We start from the raw sequence: 23,403 nt of genomic DNA, 5'->3' as shown, positions 1-23,403 counted from the left end.
GCGCACCCAAATTTTTTAAAAGTAACTTTTTGTTAGGGAAAATTTCCAGCTTATAAAAAGTTAGAGTGGATGCTAGTCGAACTGCTGTGCGTCTCACCTCACTTCAGTAGTTAAGAACACTTGTCCGATCTTATTTCAGTTAGTTTGTTCTTCCTACCCCATTATTGGAACATGGGTCCCAGCCTTCATATACTTTTTTTCCCTATTGTGAAAAGCAGAAAATAAACATAAAATTTTTTAAAAGATTTATTTATTTATTTAAGAGAGAGAGAATGTGAGAGCAAGGGGAGGGGCGGGCAGAGGGAGAGGGAGAGAGAATCCTCAAGCAGACTCCCCAGAGCCCAGATCCCAACATGAGATTTGATCCCAGGATCCTGAGATCATGACCTGAGCCAAAATCAAGACTTGGTTGCTCGACCAACTGAGCCCCCCAGGTGCCCCTATAACCATAGAATTTTAATGTTATGAATGTTACTGCAAATTTTACTTGCGCAGTTGTTCTGCCTTTCATTCAGTGATCATAATCCTTTTTTTTTTTTTTTTCTAAAGTAATTTCTACACCCAGTATGGGGCTTGAACTCATCATCCCAAAAGAGTCAGGTGCTCATCAGTCAGAGAAAGACAATTATCATATGGTTTCACTTATATATGGAATATAAGAAATAGCACAGAGGACCACAGGAGAAGGGACGGAAAACTGAATGGGAAGAAATTAGACAGGGAGACAAAGCATGAGAGACTGTTGACTCTGGGAAATTGAGGGTTGTAGAAGGGGAATAGGGTAACTGGGTGATTAGCATTAAGGAGGGCACATGATGTGATGAGCACTGAGTGTTATATGCAACTAATGCATCAGTGAACACTACATCAAAACTAATGATGTACTATGTGTTGGCTAAATGAATGGGAAAAAAAAAAAAGAGTTGGATGCTTTACCGATTGAGCCAGCCAGTGATCATAATTCCTGTGTCATTATTAACAAATTTCTTTGCAGCATCATTCTTGCTCTCATGCAATGCAGATATAGATGTACTTTACATATGCCCTTCATCTACCCTTCCCTTCTTGCTTGTTAAAAATTTATTCATGGGGGACGCCTGGGTGGCTCAGTCGTTAAGCATCTGTCTTTGGCTCAGATCATGATCACAGGGTCCGGGGATCGAATCCGCTTCAGGCTCCTTGCTCAGTGTGGAGCCTGCTTCTCCTTCTGTCTGTGCTGCCTGCTGCTCCCCCTGTTTGTGCATGCTCTCTCTCTCTCTAACAAATAAATAAAATCTTCTGAAAAATTTATTCATGGGTAAAATGAAAAAATACACAGTAGCTGTGATCACAAGTTGCAGTTATTTGTAAGCTCAACTATAACAGCACATCAGTAGCTATTGAAAGAAGTCATATTAGAATGGAAGACTGAAACAACATTATTATAGACATAACCTTGGATCGGTTCTAATTTCTTTAAAAATATATTTTTATTCGTGTGTACCTCAGTATAGTGTATACCTCAAAGTTAAGGACTCCCTTTTTTTTTTTTTAACACAACTATAAAACCATATGATACCTAAAAATAAACAGTCCTTTTATCATCAGTTATCCACTTAGTATCACCCATATCTTTATGCCCAGTTTCTTTTAATTCAGTGGTATGGGAAATGAAAAGTTGACAAATCACTCAAAGAGGACAATTTACACTGGTAACCAAGATGTAGTACTTTTGTGTGTATTACAGTTTTTGTTAACTCTGTGAGCAAGTTTTAATATTCCTTTCTTCTTGAAACCATTAATTACTTTTCCTTCTTTCTGATATTTGTTGGCATTTGTATATACCATAAACAGTACAGTAGGCCACTTCCTTTAATAAATAAGGTGAGCCTTGTTCTGGGCTTACCTTCTGTTTGATTTATGTTGATGTGTTTATTTAAACTTACCATTTTTAGGAGTTCTAGAAGATACACATAAAGGCAGGACTCAGGATGGAATTTTATCTACAAACTTATATATCTGATAGGATTTACTAGGAGAAATATTTACATTTTGGCTTTTTGGAGGTGGGGAATGGTAACTGGGCATTTTCAACTATGCCTTTTCCTTTTTTTTTAAATTTCAAGATTTTACATATTTATTTGAGAGAGAGATCAAAGGAATGAGTGGGATCAGGGGCAGAGACAGAAGCAGACTCCCTATGGAGCAGGGAGCCCGACATGGTATTCGATCCCGGGACCCTGGGATTGTGACCTGAGCTGAAGGCAGACACTTAACCAACTCAGCCACCTAAGCACCCAAAACACGCAATTATTAACTCCTTTCCTTCCTTTACTTTTCTTAATTTGTGCGGAAGACTGCAATGTACAGTATGTGCTACAGCACTTTATAATGTCAGAAGGACATCTTATTCAAGATGTACAAAAAAGAACACCCTGTGATTTAAGATTCCATCAGTTTTCGGGTGTGAGAATGCAAGTCTGTTGTCAAGTGCAGATTAAATGAGTTAAAGGCAGAGCTGGTTCTTTCCCTATGGCTCTTTATATTTCTTCTGTGCACTATTTTACTAATTAACAATTTTCTTTTACTTGAAGATAGCTTATATTCTTGTTGGGTAAGTAACCTTGGTCATTAAGAGCATGAAAGCTTCAGAGTGATAATGACATTAAACTTACTTCCCATTCTCCTTGCATTGTGATAGTAGTAGTGGTTGTAATACAGGTAGTTCCGTAATGATCCTGTATAGTGATGCAGTGTGGTAGGCTAAAACTAAGTGTTTTGCATGTATTAACTCACTTAATCCACACAACAACCCATGAGATAGATACTGTTATCCTCATTTACTGATGAGGGATTGAGGTAGAGAGAGGTTAGTAACTGACTACTCCATAAGTACAAAGAACTGGGAACCGGCAGAGCTAGGAATTGATCTGAGGCAGCCTGGCGCCAGCGTCCTTCCTCCTAACCATTATACTGTACTGTACTTAATCGACACTCATGTAAGTAAAGGGAAATGTGAGATAAAAAATGCTTTTAACATCTTTGTGGGCTCTATGGAACTTATTATTTGTTCATTCAATGCTCCCTGTAGAATCAGTGATTACAGAGAGAACATTTAATCTCAAAGCATTCATCCCTATTTCCAAACTAGTATTTTCAGATCTGTTCTCCATCTGAGACCTTGCATTTAGAAGAAGTACATTTGAACTTTTTAGTTGAATTGGCAGATCAAGAGCTTACAGACAGGATATTGCCTTTGAGTATTTAGACTGCATGTGCTGACCCCCTGAAGCAGTAATTTGGTTAGATCACAATGTTTCCATTACAGTACAGCAGTATTAGGGGTTCTGACTTCAAAGTGTGTATGTGTGTGTTTTATATGTATCTTTGTAAATAGGCCACTTCTCTACAAATGGAGCCAAGATTCTAAAAATCTCTCAGAGCCATTTAAATCCAAGAAATACCTAAGCATTTGAAGTAGAACTATGAGCAATGCAAAATGTTACCTTTCTGGAGACTTGTGATAAATAAAATAAATAAAACAATCTGCCCATTTTTAAACCTAAAGAACCTCCAATTAATCTTGCAGAATTAGTTCTCAGTTGAGCATTGATTTACATACACTTTTTATCTTGAAGTCTAAGCTAATAGCTACTATTTGATAAGAAAGTCAATGTTCTGTTTTCTTCTGCTTCCTTTGTCTTAGGTTTTTGTGGGTCTGCTGTGCTCTGAACACATAGGGTTAGAACACATCTATCCTGTGGCTTTGGGTCAGTCACGTGTTTGGCTGGAGGGCACGTGTGCCTTTTAAGGAGGCAGGTGACTTTCTCATGCTTATTTTCTTTCCCCTAGGTTTATGAAGGCCTAGACATCATCACCAACAAGGTTTCTGCCCAAGAGCAGAGAATGTGCCAGCACCACATGATCAGCTTTGTGGATCCTCTCGTGACAAATTACACAGTTGTGGATTTCAGGAACAAGGCAACTGCTCTGATATCCTTAGGAAAGACAGCAACTGGGTTCGGTGGGTGCAAGGCAGTCCAAGCCAAGAAAGAAGTTTTCGTTTCAGTGACAGTTTCTTCTAAGCCAAGACTTGAGAAGAACCAGTAGGCAGCACCCCCATCAGAACTATATGGATCAAAAGATCCAGTACCCTTGCTTCTCAGAGTGTTGTCAGACTGCAGCACCAGCCGTCCCTTGGGCGCTTATGAGAAATGCTGAATTTGGGCCTCACTCCAGAACTACTGAATCAGAATCTGCATTTCACAAGAGTCCCAGGTGATTTATATGCATATTAAAATTTGAGAAGCTGTTTTAGTGGAGAGAACACTGATTTAGGAACTAGAAAATCTGTGTTCTAGTCCCAGAACTGCCTCTTTGGACCAAGTGAATTTTACTGGGTAGGACATTTACCCAACTCATCTTCAGTTTCCTACCCTTTAAATGGGGGATACAAAATCAATTTATAAATATAATGGAGTTATCGTTAGAATTTAATAGGGATTATGGGGTGGGGGAGGACTGCAAAAAGAAGATTTTTTTTTCTGTGATCAGTGATCTTTGATTGATTGATTGATTGATTTATGTAGATTGTACGCCGAGCATGGAGCCCAACACAGGGCTTAAACTCACAACCCTGAAATTAACACCTGAGCTGAGGTTGAGTTAGACGCTTAAACAGCTGAGCCACCCAGGTGCCCCTTGTTATTTATTTTTTAAAAATTTAATTCCAGTATAGCTAACGTATAGTGTTCTATTAGTTTCAACACCAGTATATTTTGGAAGAAAGAATAATATAAGGGGGGGACTGTCCCTATGTTTTAATTGTCCAGGCTTCCAGATGGGGTAGCAGGCTGGCTCAGTTGGTAGAGTATGCAGCTCTCAGTCACCAGTTTGTGAGCTCAAGCCCCACGTTGGGTATAGGAATTGCTTTAAAAAATTTGGACTGCTACATATTAAGACATGAGGAAAATTCATAATAACTATAATAGTATTGAATTTATGCTGGACAAATTTATGACACAGAATAGAAAACTCAGATGCAAATTAAAATGTTTGTATGTATTTGTCTTATGATCAAGGTGGCATTTAAAACAATAGAGACTACAATAGTTAATATTCCTGGGATAGCTAATCTTTTTGGAAAAAATAAAATTATGACCTCATTATGTATGACATAAATTGCAGATGGATTTCAGAGTTAAATATATGTATTTAAAACAAATGGGATAATAATTGAGTAGTTATGTGATTTTCAAGTAGGGAAGGACTCTGTAGATACACAGTTACTAAAAAAGTTCTTTTTAAAATTTTTATTTATTTATTTGATAGAGAGACACAGCGAGAGAGGGAACACAAGTAGGGGGAGTGGGAGAGGGAGAAGCAGGCTTCCCACCGAGCAGGAAGCCCGATGTGGGGCTCGATCCCAGGACCCTGGGACCACGACCCTAGCCGAAGGTAGATGCCTAACGACTGAGCCACCCAAGCGGCCCTCTAAAGAAGTTACTTTAATGGATTTTTTTAACTCAATTTTTTCCTTTATTTTACTGTGTTAAATACAAAATTTACCACTTAACCATTTTTTTTTTTAAAAGATTTTATTTATTTATTTGACAGAGCGAGATCACAAGCAGGCAGAGAGGCAGGCAGAGAGAGAGGAGGAAGCAGGCTCCCTGCTGAGCAGAGAGCCCGATGCGGGCCTCGATCCCAGGACCCTGAGATCATGACCTGAGCCGAAAGCAGTGGCTTAACCCACTGAGCCACCCAGGCGCCCACCACTTAACCATTTTTTAAGTGTACAGTTCAGTTGTATTGAATATCTTCACATTGTCGTGCAACCATCACCACCATCCATCTCCATAACCTTCTGGGTTTTTTTTTTTTTTTTAAAGATTTTATTTATTTGGGGCGCCTGGGTGGCTCAGTGGGTTAAGGCCTCTGCCTTCGGCTCAGGTCATGATCTCAGGGTCCTGGGATCGAGCCCCACATCAGGCTCTCTGCTCAGCAGGGAGCCTGCTTCCTCCTCTCTCTCTGCCTGCCTCTCTGCCTACTTGTGATCTGTCTCTCAAGTAAATAAATAAATAAAATCTTTAAAAAAAAAAAAAAGATTTTATTTATTTGACAGAGACCCAGTGAGAGAGGGAACACAAGCAGGGGGAGTGGAGAGGGAGGAGCAGGCTTCCTGCTGAGCAGAGAGCCTGACATGGGGCTCAATCCCAGGACCCTGGGACCATGACCCAAGCTGAAGGTAGATGCTTAATGACTGAACCACCCAGGCACCCCCTTTTTTTTTTATTGTTGTTGTTGTTTTGTAAGATTTATTTATTTGAGAGAGAGAGAGAGCACGAGTGGGAAGGTCAGAGGAAGAGGTAGAGAGAATCCCAAGCAGACTCCTTGTCCTATATGGGGCTTGATCCCAGGACCCTGAGATCATGACCTAAGCCAAAACCAAGAGTCATGGATGTTAAACTGACTGTACACCTAGGCACCCCCTGCCTTTTTTAAACAAAAGTAGCTAGCTTCCAGTATATTCAAATTAAGAATTTGTGTCAGCAGGAATATCTATCAACCAGAACTAGATATCTACTGTAGAGTAACCTTGCCATGCAAGTGAGATAGGTGATAGATCTCATTCATAGCGGCATTGCTTTTGATGGCAAAAACAAACACCTACATTCTTACTTACAGAAGAATGTATAAAATTTGCTTTGTTCATATAAGTACTTTTTCAGCAGTGAAAATGAATAAATTGTACCTACATGCAACAGTCAATGTGGAAGAATCTCAGAAACAATAAAATGTGAGAAATTATAGACATTCATACCATTTATCATAAAAGTTAAAATGCAGGCAAAACGGATGCCTGGGTGGCTTAGTCAGTTGAACCTTCAGCTCAGGTCATGATCCCAGGGTCTTGGGATCAAGTCCCACATCTGGCTGACTGCTCAGTGGGGAGCCTGCTTCTCCCTCTCCCTCCACTGCTCCCCCTGTCTGTGCGTACACACACTTGCTCGCGCTCTCTCTCTCTCTCTGTCAAATAAATAAATAAACAAACAAACAAAATCTTCAAAAAAAAAAAAAAAGGCAAGCAAAACTAACCAATATATTTTTGAGGGAGTTATATACACATAAGGAATAATGTAAAGAAAAACAAGGGAATGATAAGAAAACCAGACAATTGAGGATAGCAAATCTCAGGTTTCCCCACAGAGAGGGGAAGTAGGGAGTTGGGATGGGAGTGAATACATAGAAGCTTCAAAAGAATTGGTAATACTCCTTTTTTACATTGGGCTCATGAGTACATGTTTATTATTAAGCTTCATAATTTACATATGTTCTTTTATTTGTATGGAATATTTTTTTTTAGAAAAAAATTTTTTTTAAAAGGTTTTATTTATTTATTTGACAGACAGAGATCCCAAGTAGGCAGAGAGGCAGGCAGAGAGAGAGAGAGGAGAAAGCAGGCTCCCTGCTGAGCAGAGAGCCTGATGTGGGGCTCGATCCCAGGACCCGGGATCATGACCTGAGCCGAAGGCAGAGGCTTTAACCCACTGAGCCACCCAGGCGCCCCTGTATTGAATATTTTATAATATTCAATACATTCAATACAAAATATTATAATATTTTAAAAATTAGCCCACTATAAACAAAATTAAAAAACACTACAGGCCAGAGGAAAAAAAGTTTGTAACATAGGAAAGGCAAATGGCTAATATCCTTACTATATAAAGAACTCATATGAATCAATATGAAAAATACTTAAAGGGCCTGAGTAGTAATTCACAAAGGAAGAAATACAAGTGATGGTAAACATGAAAAAGGGTTTTTAGCCTTGTTGTTAAGGCCATGCAAATCAAAATAATGAGATCATATTTTTTGCCTATCAAATAGGCAGAGATTAAAAATGCAGATAATTCTTGTCTTACCTGCCTTACGACAGAGTTGTATCAGGTGAGATAATATATATGAAAGCCCTTGGCAAATTAAAACATATCACTAAATGTATGTTGTTGCTTTAAGACAATTTGGTTGTTCAAAAAGAGCTGATAGAAAATGGTGTTTTCGGAGGGCAGTAAGGGATGACCCATCCCTTACAGAATTGGAGATTTCTGAGTTTAGGTAAGAACCTAAAATCAGAATGTCAGAACTGAAACTACCTTAAGAAGTATCCAGTTAACCTTCTTGATTTGACAGGCTAAGTAAGGTATTAGATACAGAGGCAGAGAGAAAGGTTTAGCCCAGGATCACAGTTGTTTCATGGATTAGGCAAGCAAGTTAAACCTTTTTCCACCAAGCATTTCCTATCCCATCTCCTTCCCTCTTTTCCACTCTCACCATTTTCCCCTTCCCTTTTTACTTCCATTGCTCCCTTTCCCTTTGTTAATCATAGTATATATTTGAATTAATGTTACATTTACTGTAATTCTATGCTCCCTGTACTTAATAGGAGGAATATAGTATTTCTCTTTTTAAAAAACAAATTGAGAGGGGTGCCTGGATGGCTCAGTAGCTTAAGGGTCTGCTTTTGGCTTAGGTCATGGTCCCAGAATCCAGGGATGGATCCCTGCATTGGGCTCTCTGCTCAGCGAGGAGTCTGCTTCTCCCTTTGCCCCTTACCAGGCTCTCTCTTGCTCTCTCCCTCTGTCTCTCTCAAATAAATTTAAAAAATCTTAAAAAAAACCCCAACAACAACAAATAGAGAAAGAATGTTTCTTCTTTAATATCCTTGATTGGTAACAGCTTTCTTCTCATCCCACCCCAACCTCTTGGGGTTCATGGGCTTCTGGTAGAAAAGAGGTCATCTATCTCTGTGCCCACAGACAGGCTGGCAAGGGAAGAAATGCATAAATGAGTCTTTGTCTAGGTTGAAAGTCTCTTTTTATCAATTATCCTCAGAAGCAAAGCCCTTCATAAAGCAGATAATTATCTGTTCAACAGGGATTCTAAAGAGAAGAATTCAAAATAGCTGGGATATAAAAACAATAGTGGCTCAAGTTAATTCAGTGCTTACTCAATTGAAAGCAAATATTTCAGGCATCGTGGTAGGGGATTTATGTGCTTTGTCACATTTAATGCTCCTTAGAATTCAGGAGAATTTTACAGGTGAGAAAACTGAAGCATAGCCTGGATAAGTTGTCAGAGAGTTGGATCTGGTAATTGAGATCTATTTGTCCTTGGAATCTGTGCTTCTCAGTTTATCTGGTGGAGTCTCAAGTGGGCTGAAATGTGCAGTACTACCACATAATGATGGGGACTGACTGAGTCAGTCAGTTCTGACTGAGAACCATGGCACAGAGAAACCTACTTGTATTTTATCTAAGAAGGCAGTCTCACAATGGACGTCACCGTGGTGGCTTCCTGAGCAGCTGACACTTGGTTCTCTGAGAGCCCTTGGGCTTGTGCTCATTAAACTGATTTGGAATACCAAGCAAGCTTTGAATTTTAGCAGCAAGGCCTAGAAATTTCTAGAACTGGAAGGAATTACTATCATGCATCTGTATATGGTTTGTGCAAGTCCCTCTAGAACAAATAGGAAATGCTTCTGAGAACTCACGGGAAACCATGAAGACGGATATCAGTTCGTCTGGGTTTCCACCCTTTCCCCTCTGTTCTCCAGACGAGTAATTGAATGTGGTTTTTTGCTAATTCCTCCTTCCCAAGTGAGTTAGGAATGTCTTCTTGATATTAAATATTGTGATGTCTTTCTTAACATTCACATTGAAGATATATTTGCCCGAGACAAAATTCCTATTGTCGTGGGAGGAACCAATTATTACATTGAATCTCTGCTCTGGAAAGTTCTTGTCAATACTAAGGTATGTTTAGTTCACTTGTAAGTCACTGAGGAATGGGCTCCTCTTTCTTGCCAGCTAATTTTAGTGGGAGGAAGGTTGACTCTTGTCTATTTCTTAAACTCAGCAACTGTAATTTTCTTACTTAATATTCTGAAGCAAATGCCACCTCCATATTTGAAGTGTGCTCCTCCAGGGTGGCCTGAGGGCAGGGGCCGTGTGTGGGAAAAATTCTCCTCTGTGAATTAATTAGCATCTTCATGTAAGTTAACAGTACATCAGTCTGACTCAGCATTTCTTGGCTTTAACAATCTGTACATCAGTGAGATGTCTAACACTAACCCTTCTGACGGAGATGCTATTGCATAGGGTGAGACTTTGCAGACTGTAATGTGTGGGCAGTCCTGATCCACCCTGGCCACTTGCTGAGAAGACTAGACCCCTGAATATGTTAATACAGATGTGTTAGCCCTGGTTTGTGTTTGTACTTCTGACAAGGAAGCGGGTACCCGAATACTTCCCTGAGCAGGAAGTCCTCCTTTGTGTGCTGTGGCCTCACCACACTACCACAGTATATTGGAATTTTCTATGGTCTGTCTTTCACTCTATGGCAGGACCTTCTGGTTTCTCTCTGTTCTGTATTCTGAACTCCTAGCAAAGTGCCTGACATATATACTGTTGCAGTACTTGTTGAACTGTTGAATTAAATTTGCTTCTGAACCTTCTTTTAATAGCCCCAGGAGATGGGTACCAAGAAAGTGACCGACCGAAAAGAGCTTGAAAAGGAGGATGGCCACGTCCTCCACAAACGCCTAAGCCAAGTGGACCCAGAAATGGCTGCCAAGCTGCACCCCCATGACAAGCGCAAAGTGGCCAGGTAAGAGAGCCTGGGCCTGAGTCCGTCTGGAGTTGGGCAGTCAGTTCTTCAGTGCGCCTGGGTAATGAGAGGAGTTTGGTAATAGCAGTTAGTGGAGGCTGGTATGTTCCCAGCTCACAGGTTGCGAGGCCCTGAGGTACTGCCTCGATCCAACTCCCTCAATAAATAATTGCACCCAACTTTGTTGTTAATTTAAAATGTATAATACAATGGAGTTTTCCCTAGGGCCTAGGTAATTGTGCTTCATTTTCTATTTGATCTTTGCTTGTATAACAGTTTTCTTATAAATTTTTTCTGGCATGCAGTTGGTTTACATTGTGATTTGAGTTTCATAATTGATGGCGCAATGCTGAGTTCTGCCCCAGCAGCTTTCCTAGTGGGAGGTAGATTTTATAAACTGTCCCATAGACCAGCTCACCTTCACATGTGGAGGCTTTCTTGAAGGGAAGAGTGAGGTGGTGAATGAACTCATAAGGTCATGTTTTCTTAGGTTTGTTTTGAAATTGTAGCCTCGTGTGGTAAGTTTATTCTTCTGCAGTGTTGGGAGTGAAACCGTATCTAATGAAGTGGGGTAGAGGATCTGATGAAGGGCGGTTGATTAACACAGATAAAATACTAGAGCACCATCTGGTATTGAGAGGGATTATGAAGTAGTCCACTCAAATGAATAATCTAGATGAGTGTTTCTTAATCCTTTTTCACTATCTCCCACCACCCCATTTATACCCAGAGCCTTTTTAGAAAATTTTGTGCTAATTCTGCCTCCCTGCCTCCCTGTCCTCCATGGAATGTAGTACTAAAGAATAATATTTCTTTGGGTATGGTTGCCCCTCGGAGTGTCACACACCATTGTACTGTCTAGGTATTTTTGCCTCCTTCAGAGCTGTGTCACCTCAGGTGATAATGCACATTCTAGATAAATGAAATTTATACTTCCAGTGTCCAAACATTTTATTTTAAAAAATATTTTAATAGAGATATTTCAAAAATTTTTGGAGAACAAGAACATTAATGATGAACATTTTTATGTTTTATGTAGAGTTTGGTCTTTATTACCCTCTCTTTTTATTTATTTATTTTTTAAAAAGATTTTATTTATTTATTTGTCAGAGCAAGAGAGAGCACAAGCAGGAGAGGCAGCAGCAGAGCAGACAGAGGGAGAGGAAAAGGAGGCTCCCCACTGCCCTACCCACTGAGCAGGGAGCCCGATGTGGGGCTCAATCCCAGGACCCTGGGATCATGCCCTGATCATGGTGCTTAACTGACTGAGCCACCCAGACTCCCCATCCTCTCTTTTTACTAATGAGTTTTATCTTATCACCTCTCTGCATTTTGCTGCTTATAAACTAGTAATGTGACAAGAATTGTGTCTTAGAGTCAGTAGCCTCTGAACAGGCATTCTAGAGTCCCTTCTTTGGAGAGGACTGAAAGACTTTGTTCATCTTTCTTTTCTTTTCCTTTTTTTTTTTTTTTTTGAGGTTTTTATTTATTCATTTGAGAGAGAAAGAGCACGAGCAAGGGGTGGGGGTGGAGGGGCTGAGGGAGAAGCAGACTGCCACAGAACAGGGAGCCCAATGCAGGGCTCCATCCTAGGACCCCAGGATCACAACCTGAGCTAAAGGCCAGCGCTCAACTGACTGAGCCAACCAGGTGTCCCTCATTTTTCTTTTATTTTGAGACTGTTTCCTAACCTCCAGATAATTGAGATTATCTGTTACCACGATTTTTCCTCATAGGTCTTCTTTGAGTGACCAGTGGTATAGAAAGACAAGGGTCTCTACTTTTGTGTTAGGGTTTCAGGAAGTAGAATTGGGTCAGGAGGGAAAGATCACTTTCAAGCTGAATGAATAAGTTGTAGTCACCCAGAGTGGTGGCCTGTAGATTCGAGAGTTGCATTACCTAGGGCTGCATAACTAATGGAGGCAGACAGAGTGGAGGTGGCTGAAGAGTAAGAATGTGAGTTCTTTCTTCAGTGGTCTTTGTGCTAGTAGAGGACCAAATCAGAAGTGTTCTTCGTTAATTCTAGACCTGTGTAAAAAAAAGTTGATGAGCTGGATATACGACATACTTCTGTACTGTGGGAAAGGCGTTCCAGCGAGACTGGACTTGCTGGCTTGTAACAGTCTCCCAAATAAGCTCTTTTACTGCTTACCTGACAGTGAGTGAGTCCCATTCTGTTTGTGTGGAAGAAGCCTGCTGTTTTTGAACCTGAGTTTATAAAAGTTAATGTATGTTTAGAAGAATAGTATTATTCTTACTTGACCTAAAATTTTCTTTAGGACTGTTTCCCGAGTAGCTGTAGGATTGGAATAACCGCAGACCTTCATGGCCTCAGGAGCTTATACAGTGAAAATGAGAAAGAGGTGGTTCTATAATAAATAGCCTCTCTCCTTGTTTCATTTGAGAATCAGTATTTTCTAATGGTTTTTATGGGTGTGTTCCCCCTCCCCCACCCCTTTAAATGACTTAGGAGCTTGCAAGTGTTTGAAGAAACGGGGATCTCTCATAGTGAATTTCTTCATCGTCAACATGCAGAGGAAGGTGGTGGTCCCCTTGGAGGCCCTCTGAAGTTCCCTAACCTTTGCATCCTCTGGCTTCATGCTGACCAGACAGGTAAAAGCCCTTTGATGCCTTAGAGTCCATCTGAAATAGAGCTTATTTTATTAATATATATATATATATATATATATATATATATATATTGCCCAGAACCATGAGTGGGTCTTAATAAGCACTAAACAAGTGTTAGCTCTTAATTTTATAATTACCATGATTCATTAACTTATTAAGGCACAGTGCCTTTCCCTTAGCTATCTGTCTGGAAAGGGAAGTAGGTGCCCCTGGCACTAGGATAAGATACCAAGGATGGGATAAGAGGAGATGGGTGGGTTGGGTAAGAGACTGCCATCCAGGGATGGTCTGAAGAGAAAGAGAAGGAAGACTTTGAGGAAGGAGGTCTGACTCCCTGGTTGGCTGGGTGGAGGCCGCAGACCTGAGAAATGGGTATGATGATTAGCCTGATTATGGTTTGGTGGGTGGGGTTTTTTCTTTTTTTTTTGGTGAAGTATGATAATGCCTTGTGATAGTACTAACTTCTCCATCCAGCTAACGTTCAGTAAGCATTCAATGAAGTGCCGGTATGCTGCATAGTTACTTAGATTTCAGAGATGAACGTGAGACCGTGCTTGGTTTTTAGGAGCTCCCGGTCTAGTGGTGCAGCAAACAAAGATAGCTACTATATTGTGCTAAATGCTAGGCTAGAAAGTACCTTGAGGCCACAGAGAAGGGATACCTATTTTTAAGGATAACCTGTGGGCTGGTCTGTATGTGAACAGGCAGCATAGTGTAGCGATTAAGAACATGGTCTTTGAGCCAAACTGCCTGGATTCAGATTCCTGCTCCACCATCTTCTAGCTGTGAGAGTTTCAAGGCAAGTTAGTTAACATTTCCTGTGCCCCAATTTTCTTTTCTGTAAAGTGGAATTAATGTATTAATAATAATACATATATGTGTTGAGGATTAGATGAATTACAACATACAAAGTGGTCAGATATGCATGTGATGAGTCCTTAATAAACAGACTTTTTAGGAGTATCTAATAAGAGGTTACTGTTACTGCAGGTTGAGAAGTAGCAATGGTAGATAATGTAGAGCGTGGTTGAAATGGTGAAAATTTGTTAAATTGATCTCATGTGCAAGTTCATCAAAAAAGGTAATTTTTTAAATGAAATTTTTGTGAATAAAAACATGTATTGCAGTTCAGCATAAAATAATGGAATCTGATTCATAATAAAGCTGACCACCACTTTTGGTCATAATAAAGTTTTACCATCACATCTGAATGATTATGACCCCTGACTCTTTGCTCCTTTGTCTGGCTCAGTAGTTCAAGATGTACCTAGGATGGCTTTGGATTAAAGTTCCTTGTTCCTATCCATGATGTCATCTGAAAGTTCTTAAATATAAAAAGAACACGAAGCTAGAGTAACAAAGATAATGGAAAAAAGTAAGAAGGATAACCAAGGGGTGTCTCAGCTACCTCTAAAGTAAACAATGAATATACATTCCATAATAAAATATTTGTCCTTCCTAATAGCTGTAACTATGTTTTCTCTCTCTCTCTCTCTTTTTTAAAAGACTTTATTTATTTATTTGACAGACAGAGATCAGAAGTAGGCAGAGAGGCAGGCAGAGAGAGAGGAAAGGAAGCAGACTCCCTGCTGAGCAGAGAGCCTGATGTGGGGCTCGATCCCAGGACCCTGGGATCATAACCTGAGCCAAAGGCAGAGGCTTTAACCCTCTGAGCCACCCAGGTGCCCCTGTATGTTTTCTCTTTATATAATAAGACCTGTGGTTCGTTTTGGCTGTTTTTATTGAAGTGTGATCTTAAGTATGACATGTATAATATGAGTTATTCTATAATCTTTGAACCCTTTCTTACATTTAAACAAATGTATTTCTTGTAGCAGCCTGTCCGTTCATCATGTAAGTGTCTAGTGGGCCACCTACAACAGGCTTGCTGGTTGATGGGCTAATGTGATTGAAGTTCTAGATGAGCGCTTGGATAAGAGGGTGGATGACATGCTTGCTGCCGGGCTCTTGGATGAACTAAGAGATTTTCACAGACGCTATAATCAGAAGAAAGTTGCAGAAAATAGGTGAGGATTTGGCCATTTCTTTGACCCACTCTCCCTCCCTTGCTTTTGGTCAAAAGACCATAAATGTAATACTGGCTTTGGATCTACTTGTAAATTAGCCTTTGTCCTTGGCATTGGCAAGGCTTGTTGGAAGGCAGTCTAGTGTACTTGTTACAGTTGCACTTTTCTAATCTGTCAGACATTCCTAGGAATGAGTTTCCAAGAGAACTAACCAGGGAGCTGGTGGGGGGTGGTGGAAGAAGGAGTTTAGAGAATATGTAACTGTTGAGGATCTTAGTTTCTCATCTATGAGATGAAATGGCTCAGCTAGATCTTCTCTAAGCCCTCTCAGATGCAGTGGCTCATCTGCTGATGCTCTCCTGTTCCCAGCCAGGACTATCAACACGGTATCTTCCAATCCATTGGCTTCAAGGAATTTCACGAGTACCTGGTCACTGAGGGAAAATGCACACCAGAGACTAGTAACCAGCTTCTAAAGAAAGGTGTGAATTCTTCCATTTAACCTAGTCTTGAACATCCTTGGATGGCAGAGTGCGCCGCTGGTATGGTCTGAGAAAGAGCTGAGGTCAGAAGAGTCCCAAATGGCCTTCTCCCAAATGGCCTTCAACTCAGAACTGAGATTTTTGTCTACCAAGTATACTCCAGTGTGCTGCTATGGTTGATTTCTCTTCTGCTGGGCTGGGAGGGCTTGCCTTTTGGCTGTGTCAGAACTTAGAGGTTCTTAGATCTACCTTGTCTTTCAGGTATTGAGTCTCTGAAACAAGTGACTAAGAGATATGCCCGGAAGCAAAACCGATGGGTTAAAAACCGATTTTTGAGCAGTAAGTCTCATGTTTTTCCTTATCCCCTGGGTCTGTTTCCAGTAGAATATAGATCCTTAGCTCACCCAGAAAAGGAACTTTAGTTTCTGGACCTGTCCTAAGCTTTGGGGACCCGATCTGGGAGAGGGTCTACTGCACCTATGATTGTGCAGGATACTTCTTCGTAATGTCTCAGAAAACAAATGAAATCTTTCCAATGAGGAGTTGAACATCCAGGTGGTAGCTACAAACAGGTTAAGAGCATACTAGCAACACCGAAATAGAGTTGGTGCTCAAGGGTGACTTCAGCTTCAGATTTTGTACCTGAAGTGCAGTCAGATTTCTTTAGGGAGGCTTTCCTAATTCACATGGTTCTCGGGCATCTGGCTGGCTCAGTTGGAAGAGCATGTTACTCTTGATCTCAGGGGTAGTGAGTTTGGGCCCCATACTGGGTGTAGAGATTACTTTAAAAAAAAAAAAAAGAAAGAAAAGAAAAGAAAGAAAAAATGGTTTGTAGACCACATGAGCAGTTGCAAAAGTCAAACCTACATCCTTGCTTCCAGCGTTGCCTTCACTTTCCGGTACGTGGTGCTTCCGAGTGCTGCAGCTTTGCCTTCAATTGAACAGCACTTTTAAGGAACAGGGAAGGAAATTCTCCTTCTTTTGACCTTGTTCTGTGTCTTCTAGTATATATGCTGCCAAAGTGAGGACTGTGTCTTTGACACTAAATTTGGTGATATACATATATTACTGAGCCTGTGAGGTAGGTGTTATTCTTTGATTTTTGCAGATAAGGCAAAGGAGGCTTCAGGAAGTTAAATATATTGCCAAAAATCTGCCAGCTGAATAAGCAATATTGATTACAGGCCTGACACCCCCCCCACACACACACACATTGTACTTTTTAGTGCTCTTCTTGATTCCTATAGCCATAACTTTAGCTAGACAGCATTGCTATTGGGCCTCAGGTAAGAAATTGTGCAGTTATAAGCTAAAAGGAGATTACCTTAAAAGAGATTACGTGAAACACCAACTTTATCTTATGGACATTTCTTAAATATGCTTTTGAATCATCTCCTGTTTGCCTTTTGCTGTTAGATTTCTGCTTTCAGTTATAGTTAAGGACAGCTGAGGCTTCCCCTCTGCTCTTCAGGGCCTCTGAACAGAAACATCTCGATCTGTGTTGTTGACCACTAATAGCTGAAGTTCTTTCTCCCACACTCGCTCTCAGCCCGGCATCTCTGGGGTAGTTCTGGCACCAAGGGGCTCTTTATACTTCCTTCTACTTACCCTGCTGTCTCTGCATGTCCTGTCAGATAGGAGAATTCTTGGCTTCAGCTAATACCGAAATCGAATTGCATCAACTGAAATTCACTACTACAGATTTCTAGTGCAGCTTCTCTTCTCCCCGGGGCTAACAATTAGTCTGTAACAAAAGATGTTTTTTGTAATGATTTGAGACTTCCCCCTGTGGTAAAGCCACAATAATTCCCCCATCCCTGAGTCAGGAGGGATTGATGGCACAGTGCATCATCTGCCCATTCCTCATTCATGTGTATGCCGGCTCAGTCCTGGTGCTAGAGTGAAAGGCACAGCTGCCTTATAAACCAGGAGCTGTGTGTGATTGGCCAGGGCTAGTCTGCTGGGACATGGCTCTGGCAAGAAGCCAGAGGGACTTCCCCGCCCCAACTTGGCCTTGGACCCAAGCCAGAAATAGCAGCTGGGAGCCGAGAACTTGTTGAAAGGTGCTTAGACAGGGCACAGAAACCCAACAAAGGACTGAGAGGGGAAAGGAAAATATAGAGTGGCCTGGAAACAGGTGCAGAGCTTAGCCAAGGCCAGGTGTGCTGTGGATGCTGCCTGCACCCTCCCAGTCTCACCTTTCCGTGTGGTGGCAGGTGCAACGCAGTCCATTTTATGAAGAATCTTACTTGTGGTTGGCACAATCAAAAGGCCAGCACCTGCCAGCCGTTGGCATCCGAAGGACTTTGATGTTTTTGTCCATGCGGAGATGCTCTTTGCCTTTAGACAACTGACTTGACCTAGCTATGGAAGGCAATTTAGTGTGTCCATTGACAGGGGAAGCTACCAGCAGAGACTAAACAGTGTTGGCTCCAATGGGCAGAATGCCTGTAGCTTTACTCTAGGCTATCCCTAGTCACCTCTCCATTCAGAAGTATTTACCAAAGGGTATTTCTTGAATACTCCTCTAGATCTGTTTCCTGAAGGAAGGGCCTCAACTAGTTCAGTCAAGGCTTCTTTCTAGTTCTCAGATATAGTGGCTCATTGATAGATATTCTTCTGTCTCAGTCCCTGAATATCCTTATGGTATCAACAAGTTTCATAAATGCCATACTGCTGAAGGGATATATACAAACCTGAGACTAGTGTCTGTTCCTAAAGAAGGTGTGAACTCTCTTGCCACAAGAGGAACATCACTGTAAGATGACAGGCAACTTAGAACAGGCATTTACTTCAACCTGTTATTTACTCCTTTGATATGCTATCTTCATATTGTAGCCCACATGGTTGTCACTAGAGCTGTTACTCTGTTCTGTTTTTCTGACTGATCTGGAAGATCCTATCTCTAGAAGTCTCTAGATTATTCGGGTAGACTAGTTGGCTACAGTTCAGTAAACCTTCTTGATCATTCTTGTATTGTATGTAGTTGTTTGGTTCATGTTTCTGGCTAGAATGAATGTTATGATCAGAATGTTTATTCCTTTGGCCCCTTTTATTTCCTTTGAGGATTTTGGAGTCCTGGGAGCAGAATTGAGTGGGTCTTTGAGGCTGACTTCTCACAATTTCTCTTTGTCATCATTAGGACCTGGTCCCAGTGTCCCCCCAGTATATGGCTTAGAAGTATCTGATGTCTCGAAGTGGGAAGAGTCTGTTCTTGAACCTGCTCTTGAAATCGTGCAAAGTTTCATCCAGGTGATCATTAATCACAGTACTGCGTATTGTCTGGCTTTCAGAGACCTTTCCTTAGTTGGCACCTTTGTTGGCAGGAAACCAAACTTTCTTTTTCATGGAATAGAGCAGAAGAGTTGGCTGCTTTTAGATCTCTGGAGGCTGTGTTTCTACTTTCACATTTACAAAGGTTGCTAAAATCTGTCTATAGTCCACCTGTTCTGTGGGATGAGAAAAAGGAATCTTGGGAAAATCCCACTTCTCTTAATATCAGAGAATGAGATCCAAATCTCTCTGAGTCGATTGCTTCTCTCCCACCCTGCCACCCTCCACCCCCCTTGTTCTTTCAGGGCCGCAAGCCTGCAGCTGCTCCAGTAAAGATGCCATGCAATGAAATGGAGAACAAGAGAAGTTACCACATGTGTGACCTCTGTGATCGAATCATCATTGGGGACCGTGAATGGGCAGGTGAGTCTGGGAAGGACACGGAGAACTGTAAAGGTGATTCACAGTGACCTTGTGAAATTTAAGGTATTTGATGGGTTGAATGCTTGAGTCTACTTATTTGTAAAGGGACGGCCAGATTCCTCTAAGAGCCCCTAAGTACTCAAATTTTATAGAGACTTTCCCATTTTGGAGAGTTATCTTTGTATTCTGATTTTCAAAGGAAGATCATATGCGCTCCATCTTCAGCTAGAGTAGATATTTTATTTATTTTTTAAGATTTTATTTATTTATTTGACAGAAGAGAGAGCATAAGCACAAGCAGGGGGAGCAGCAGGCAGAGGGAGAGGGAGAAGCAGGCTCCACACTGAGCAAGGACCACCCCCCCAACGTGGGGCTCAGTTCCAGGACCCTGGGACCATGATCTGAGCTGAGGGCAGACGCTTAACTAAACTGAGCCACCCAGGGGCCCCTAGAGTAGATATTTTATACTGAGAGATCTGCAGTTAACTTTCCAGAGCTCCTTTGACTTTCCTGATCCTACCTTCTAGGAATTTCTTGGCCTTTCATGTTTAAAACTCAGTGTGGATGAGGTGAGATTGTAAGGGAAACCAGCCAACTCACCCAAGAGACCAAGGAAGCAGAAACAGCTGGGAGGGTAGGGGGAGTTCAGTTACTCCTCCTGAGTACAGTCTTTGAAAATGGGATCTCTTTGGTAATTTTTAAGGTAATATATTGAAATGGTGGTGATTGCTAAAGCTGTGATGAAAAGTGTTAAGCTGTGAAAGCAGGGGCACCTGGGTGGCTCCAGTAGGTTAAATGTCCAACTCTTGGTTTTAGCTCAGGTCATGAACTGTGCTCAGCAGGTAGTCTGCTTTGGGGATTCTCTCCCTCTGCTGCTACTCTGTCCCCACCCCCTTCCCCATGCATGCATACACACTCTCTCTTTCAAATAAATAAATCTTTAAAAAAAAAAAAATCTTAAAAAAAAAAAAAGATGCTATGAAAGTCAGACTTGTATAAAGGAGGTGGCCAAAGGGTGATGTCTTCTTTAAAGGTACTCTTGACTAAGCAGCATGGGCCCTGACCTTAGGCTCCTTTTCACTGTTGTAGAGCCTGGATTCACTTCTGCCACAGAGTCACACTGAACTCCCCTGTCGGGTTCTTGCAGTCCTCTAGTCAAAGCCCAGAAAAGGCCAGGGCCTCCCAAGTCTTGAGTTTACATTCTGTTTGAAATTTTTTTAAGGCTCACTCCTTTTGAGCACAGTAGGGCTTGTAGGGACCCAGTGGCTAGAATCCTGTTCAGAGCACTGCTGTGAATGGGATTCTCCTAGAAATAGAGTTTTCTACCCATACCAACCAATAGAATGATTAGTTCTTTTAACTGGTAATGCTGGCAAAATGAACTCCATTGTCAGAGATTGGGGATGGCGTGATTTGCCCAAGCAGCAGAAGAAGCCTCGATTGTCGTTGGTTTATAATGATGAAAGGGGAAGAGAAAGAGAGTGTCTGATTGTTTTTTTTCTAAAGGAAACTTAGTGGTTCAGTTTGTCTAATGTCCTTCAGGGATAGCCTTAAAGAAACAACATTTGTGAGCCTTTGTGAGCTTAGCTTGTGTGAGCCCTTCTATAGTGCCATCTGTCAAGTCCTTGCTCCCATCTCCTGCTGCCGTGGCGAGCCAGGCCAGAAGCCCTTTCTTGCCTTAGGCTCTAGCTGGAGAATAAAGCTGACTTTTTTCCCCCAAGTAAACTTTTCTTTGACTTCTAACCTCTTCCTTACTTGTTTTTTGCTTTGAAACCTTAAAATGATGTTTTTAATAGATATCAAAGATAATTTAATCTGGTTGTCTATGCCTTTAGAGGCTTCCAAAGAAAATTTCCTTGAAAAAGAAAAAGTAGAAAGAAGCTAGTATGAGGATGGAAACAGTTTTCATGGTGAGAGGTCAGAAATTGGTATCAGGCAACAGTGATCTTTCAGTTTTACTGCTTCTGTGGGCTCTCAAAAAGGATTGGCAGAGAAGAATGCTTCCTGTTATCTCTCTGGAGCATTGTGTGCTTGGAGAATGGGAACCTTGTGGATTAGTCATTCAGATGGCTTGTCTAACCCAGGCAGAGGGATGTCAGATCAGCAGGGGTAACCTGTGTGAGCAGGAAAGAAGTGCAAGGACAGCTCTAGGTCTGATGTGGGACAGAGCATCTATTCTGCAATATAGACAAGGATTTGGATTTGTAACTTTTTAGCTGAGTGAGTTGAAAGGTAATCTATCTGTAACAAGAAGCCACGTTCTGGAAGATTGAGTCTAGAGCCCTGATTCTGGAAAGTTTCGTCTCTTTTTGTACTATAGGTGAGCCGAAGAACTTACCTGCTGTGTGTCCTTGGACAAAATCTAAGTCCTTGGTGAAATTCAGTTTCCTCCTGTATAAAATGAGCTGAATAATACTATCCTGCAAGATGGCTGTGAGGATTAGTGATGTAAAGCACCCAGCAGGATACACTGACTGCATGGTAGCTTGCTGGCCCTTTAACTTCGCTTTCCCTTAAAAATGCTACGCAGCTCTACCAGTATGTGTTGATCCTGTTATTGTTAAAGAAAAGGATTATATAGTTAGTTTTGTATGCTTCTAGGATTGATTCTAGAAAGTTCTAATGAGTTGTTTTTGTTTTGTTCTGTCTTAGCACATATAAAATCCAAATCCCACTTGCACCAACTGAGGAAGAGAAGAAGATTGGACTTGGATGCTCTTGCTACCATTGAGAGTCAGAGTATTTCTGCAGACTGTGACAAAGAGCCTGAAGAGAAAGGGTCCCCAGGGCAGAATGAGAAAGAGCTGAAATCTGGTGTTTAAAGAGAAATGTCCAGTAGCCTTTGCACAGGTAGGGACCCAGTTCAGGAGGGAGGGCTATGTCTGTGTCCCTGTCTGAACTGAGGAATGCTATGCAGAAAGCCCCCACCATTTTCTTTCTGCAGTGGTGTAGTTTCAGTGTTCTTTGTCATGGAAACAGCAGGACTTGTTAGCTCCCTGTTTGGCTGATGTGCCTGGTAATGATGATTCTGGGAAGGAATTTTTTTTCTTTCAACCCAAAAAGTTCTATTTTTGAAAGAGGCACAGATTGCACTTTTTAATACTTGAGGATCTTTTTGGTAATGAATACCTGAATTTCCTATATCCCTTAAAAAAGAAGTTTTATGTCCCTGACTGTGGCTAAAAATACCTCATTTCCACTTCTATAAAAGATGACTGAAGTATTGTGAGCCACAAATCAGGAGTTCTGGATTTGGGTGAATGGCAGGAAAGGCCCAGCCCCAGTGAGATGATTAAGTGAACTTAGCCAGTTGTTGGATTCCACTGAGAAGGAGAGAAGGAGGTGGTCATGATGTGGCTTGAAAACTAAAGACTTTGACATTTGTTGAGCTCCTCCTGTGTGATAATTACTATCACTGCTATCTTTTTATTGAGTTAAGAGTCTATATTTTTATTAAAAGTTAAATAAAGAAAAAGTTTCTAGGAGTCTCTTTAGTCCTTAAAAAAAAAATATATATATATATATATATATATATATATATATATATATATATATATATACCATGTCTAGTTTATACATAGTAGGCTCTATAATCAATATACATGATCGCATTGGGGCACCAGGGGGCTCAATTGGTTAAGCATCCTAAGGGCACCTGGGTGGCTCAGTTGTTGGGTGTCTGCCTTTGACTCCGGTCATGATCCCAGGATCCTGGGATCGAGCCCCACATTGTGACTCCCTGTTCAGCAGGAAGCCTGCTTCTCCCTCTGTCACTCCCCCTGCTTGTGTTCCCTCTCTCGCTGTGTCTCTCTCTGTCAAATAAATAAAATCTTAAAAAAAAAAAAAAAAAAAAAAGCATCCTATTCTTGATCTCAGCTCAGATCTTGATCTTCACATCCTACTTTGGGCTCCACACTGGG

General features: G+C 41.2%; 1 protein-coding gene across 6 annotated transcripts in view; it reads left to right on the top strand.

Moving 5' to 3' along the window:
• Positions 1-23,403, top strand: part of TRIT1 (tRNA isopentenyltransferase 1) — a 92,440-nt gene that overhangs the window by 41,956 nt on the left and 27,081 nt on the right. For 3 of the 6 annotated variants that reach the window (XM_044237905.1, XM_044237907.1, XM_044237906.1), the window contains exons 2-11: positions 3,832-3,972; positions 9,696-9,794; positions 10,505-10,647; positions 13,118-13,260; positions 15,194-15,305; positions 15,675-15,787; positions 16,049-16,126; positions 18,930-19,039; positions 19,366-19,483; positions 22,136-22,333. In XM_044237905.1, coding sequence (XP_044093840.1) covers positions 3,832-3,972; positions 9,696-9,794; positions 10,505-10,647; positions 13,118-13,260; positions 15,194-15,305; positions 15,675-15,787; positions 16,049-16,126; positions 18,930-19,039; positions 19,366-19,483; positions 22,136-22,305 — 1,227 coding nt within the window. In that variant the 3' untranslated portion in view covers positions 22,306-22,333. Of the gene's footprint in view, positions 1-3,831; positions 3,973-9,695; positions 9,795-10,504; positions 10,648-13,117; positions 13,261-15,193; positions 15,306-15,674; positions 15,788-16,048; positions 16,127-18,929; positions 19,040-19,365; positions 19,484-22,135; positions 22,943-23,403 lie in introns of those variants that run through there. The other 3 variants (XM_044237908.1, XM_044237904.1, XR_006383144.1) reach the window with 2 other exon arrangements.

This window comes from Neovison vison, chromosome 2 (assembly GCF_020171115.1).
Source record: "Neovison vison isolate M4711 chromosome 2, ASM_NN_V1, whole genome shotgun sequence".
In the NCBI taxonomy this organism is placed as follows: domain Eukaryota; kingdom Metazoa; phylum Chordata; class Mammalia; order Carnivora; family Mustelidae; genus Neogale; species Neogale vison.
The sequence above is the reverse complement of the archived record's forward strand: the minus strand, read 5'-3'. Positions and strand labels throughout refer to the sequence as shown.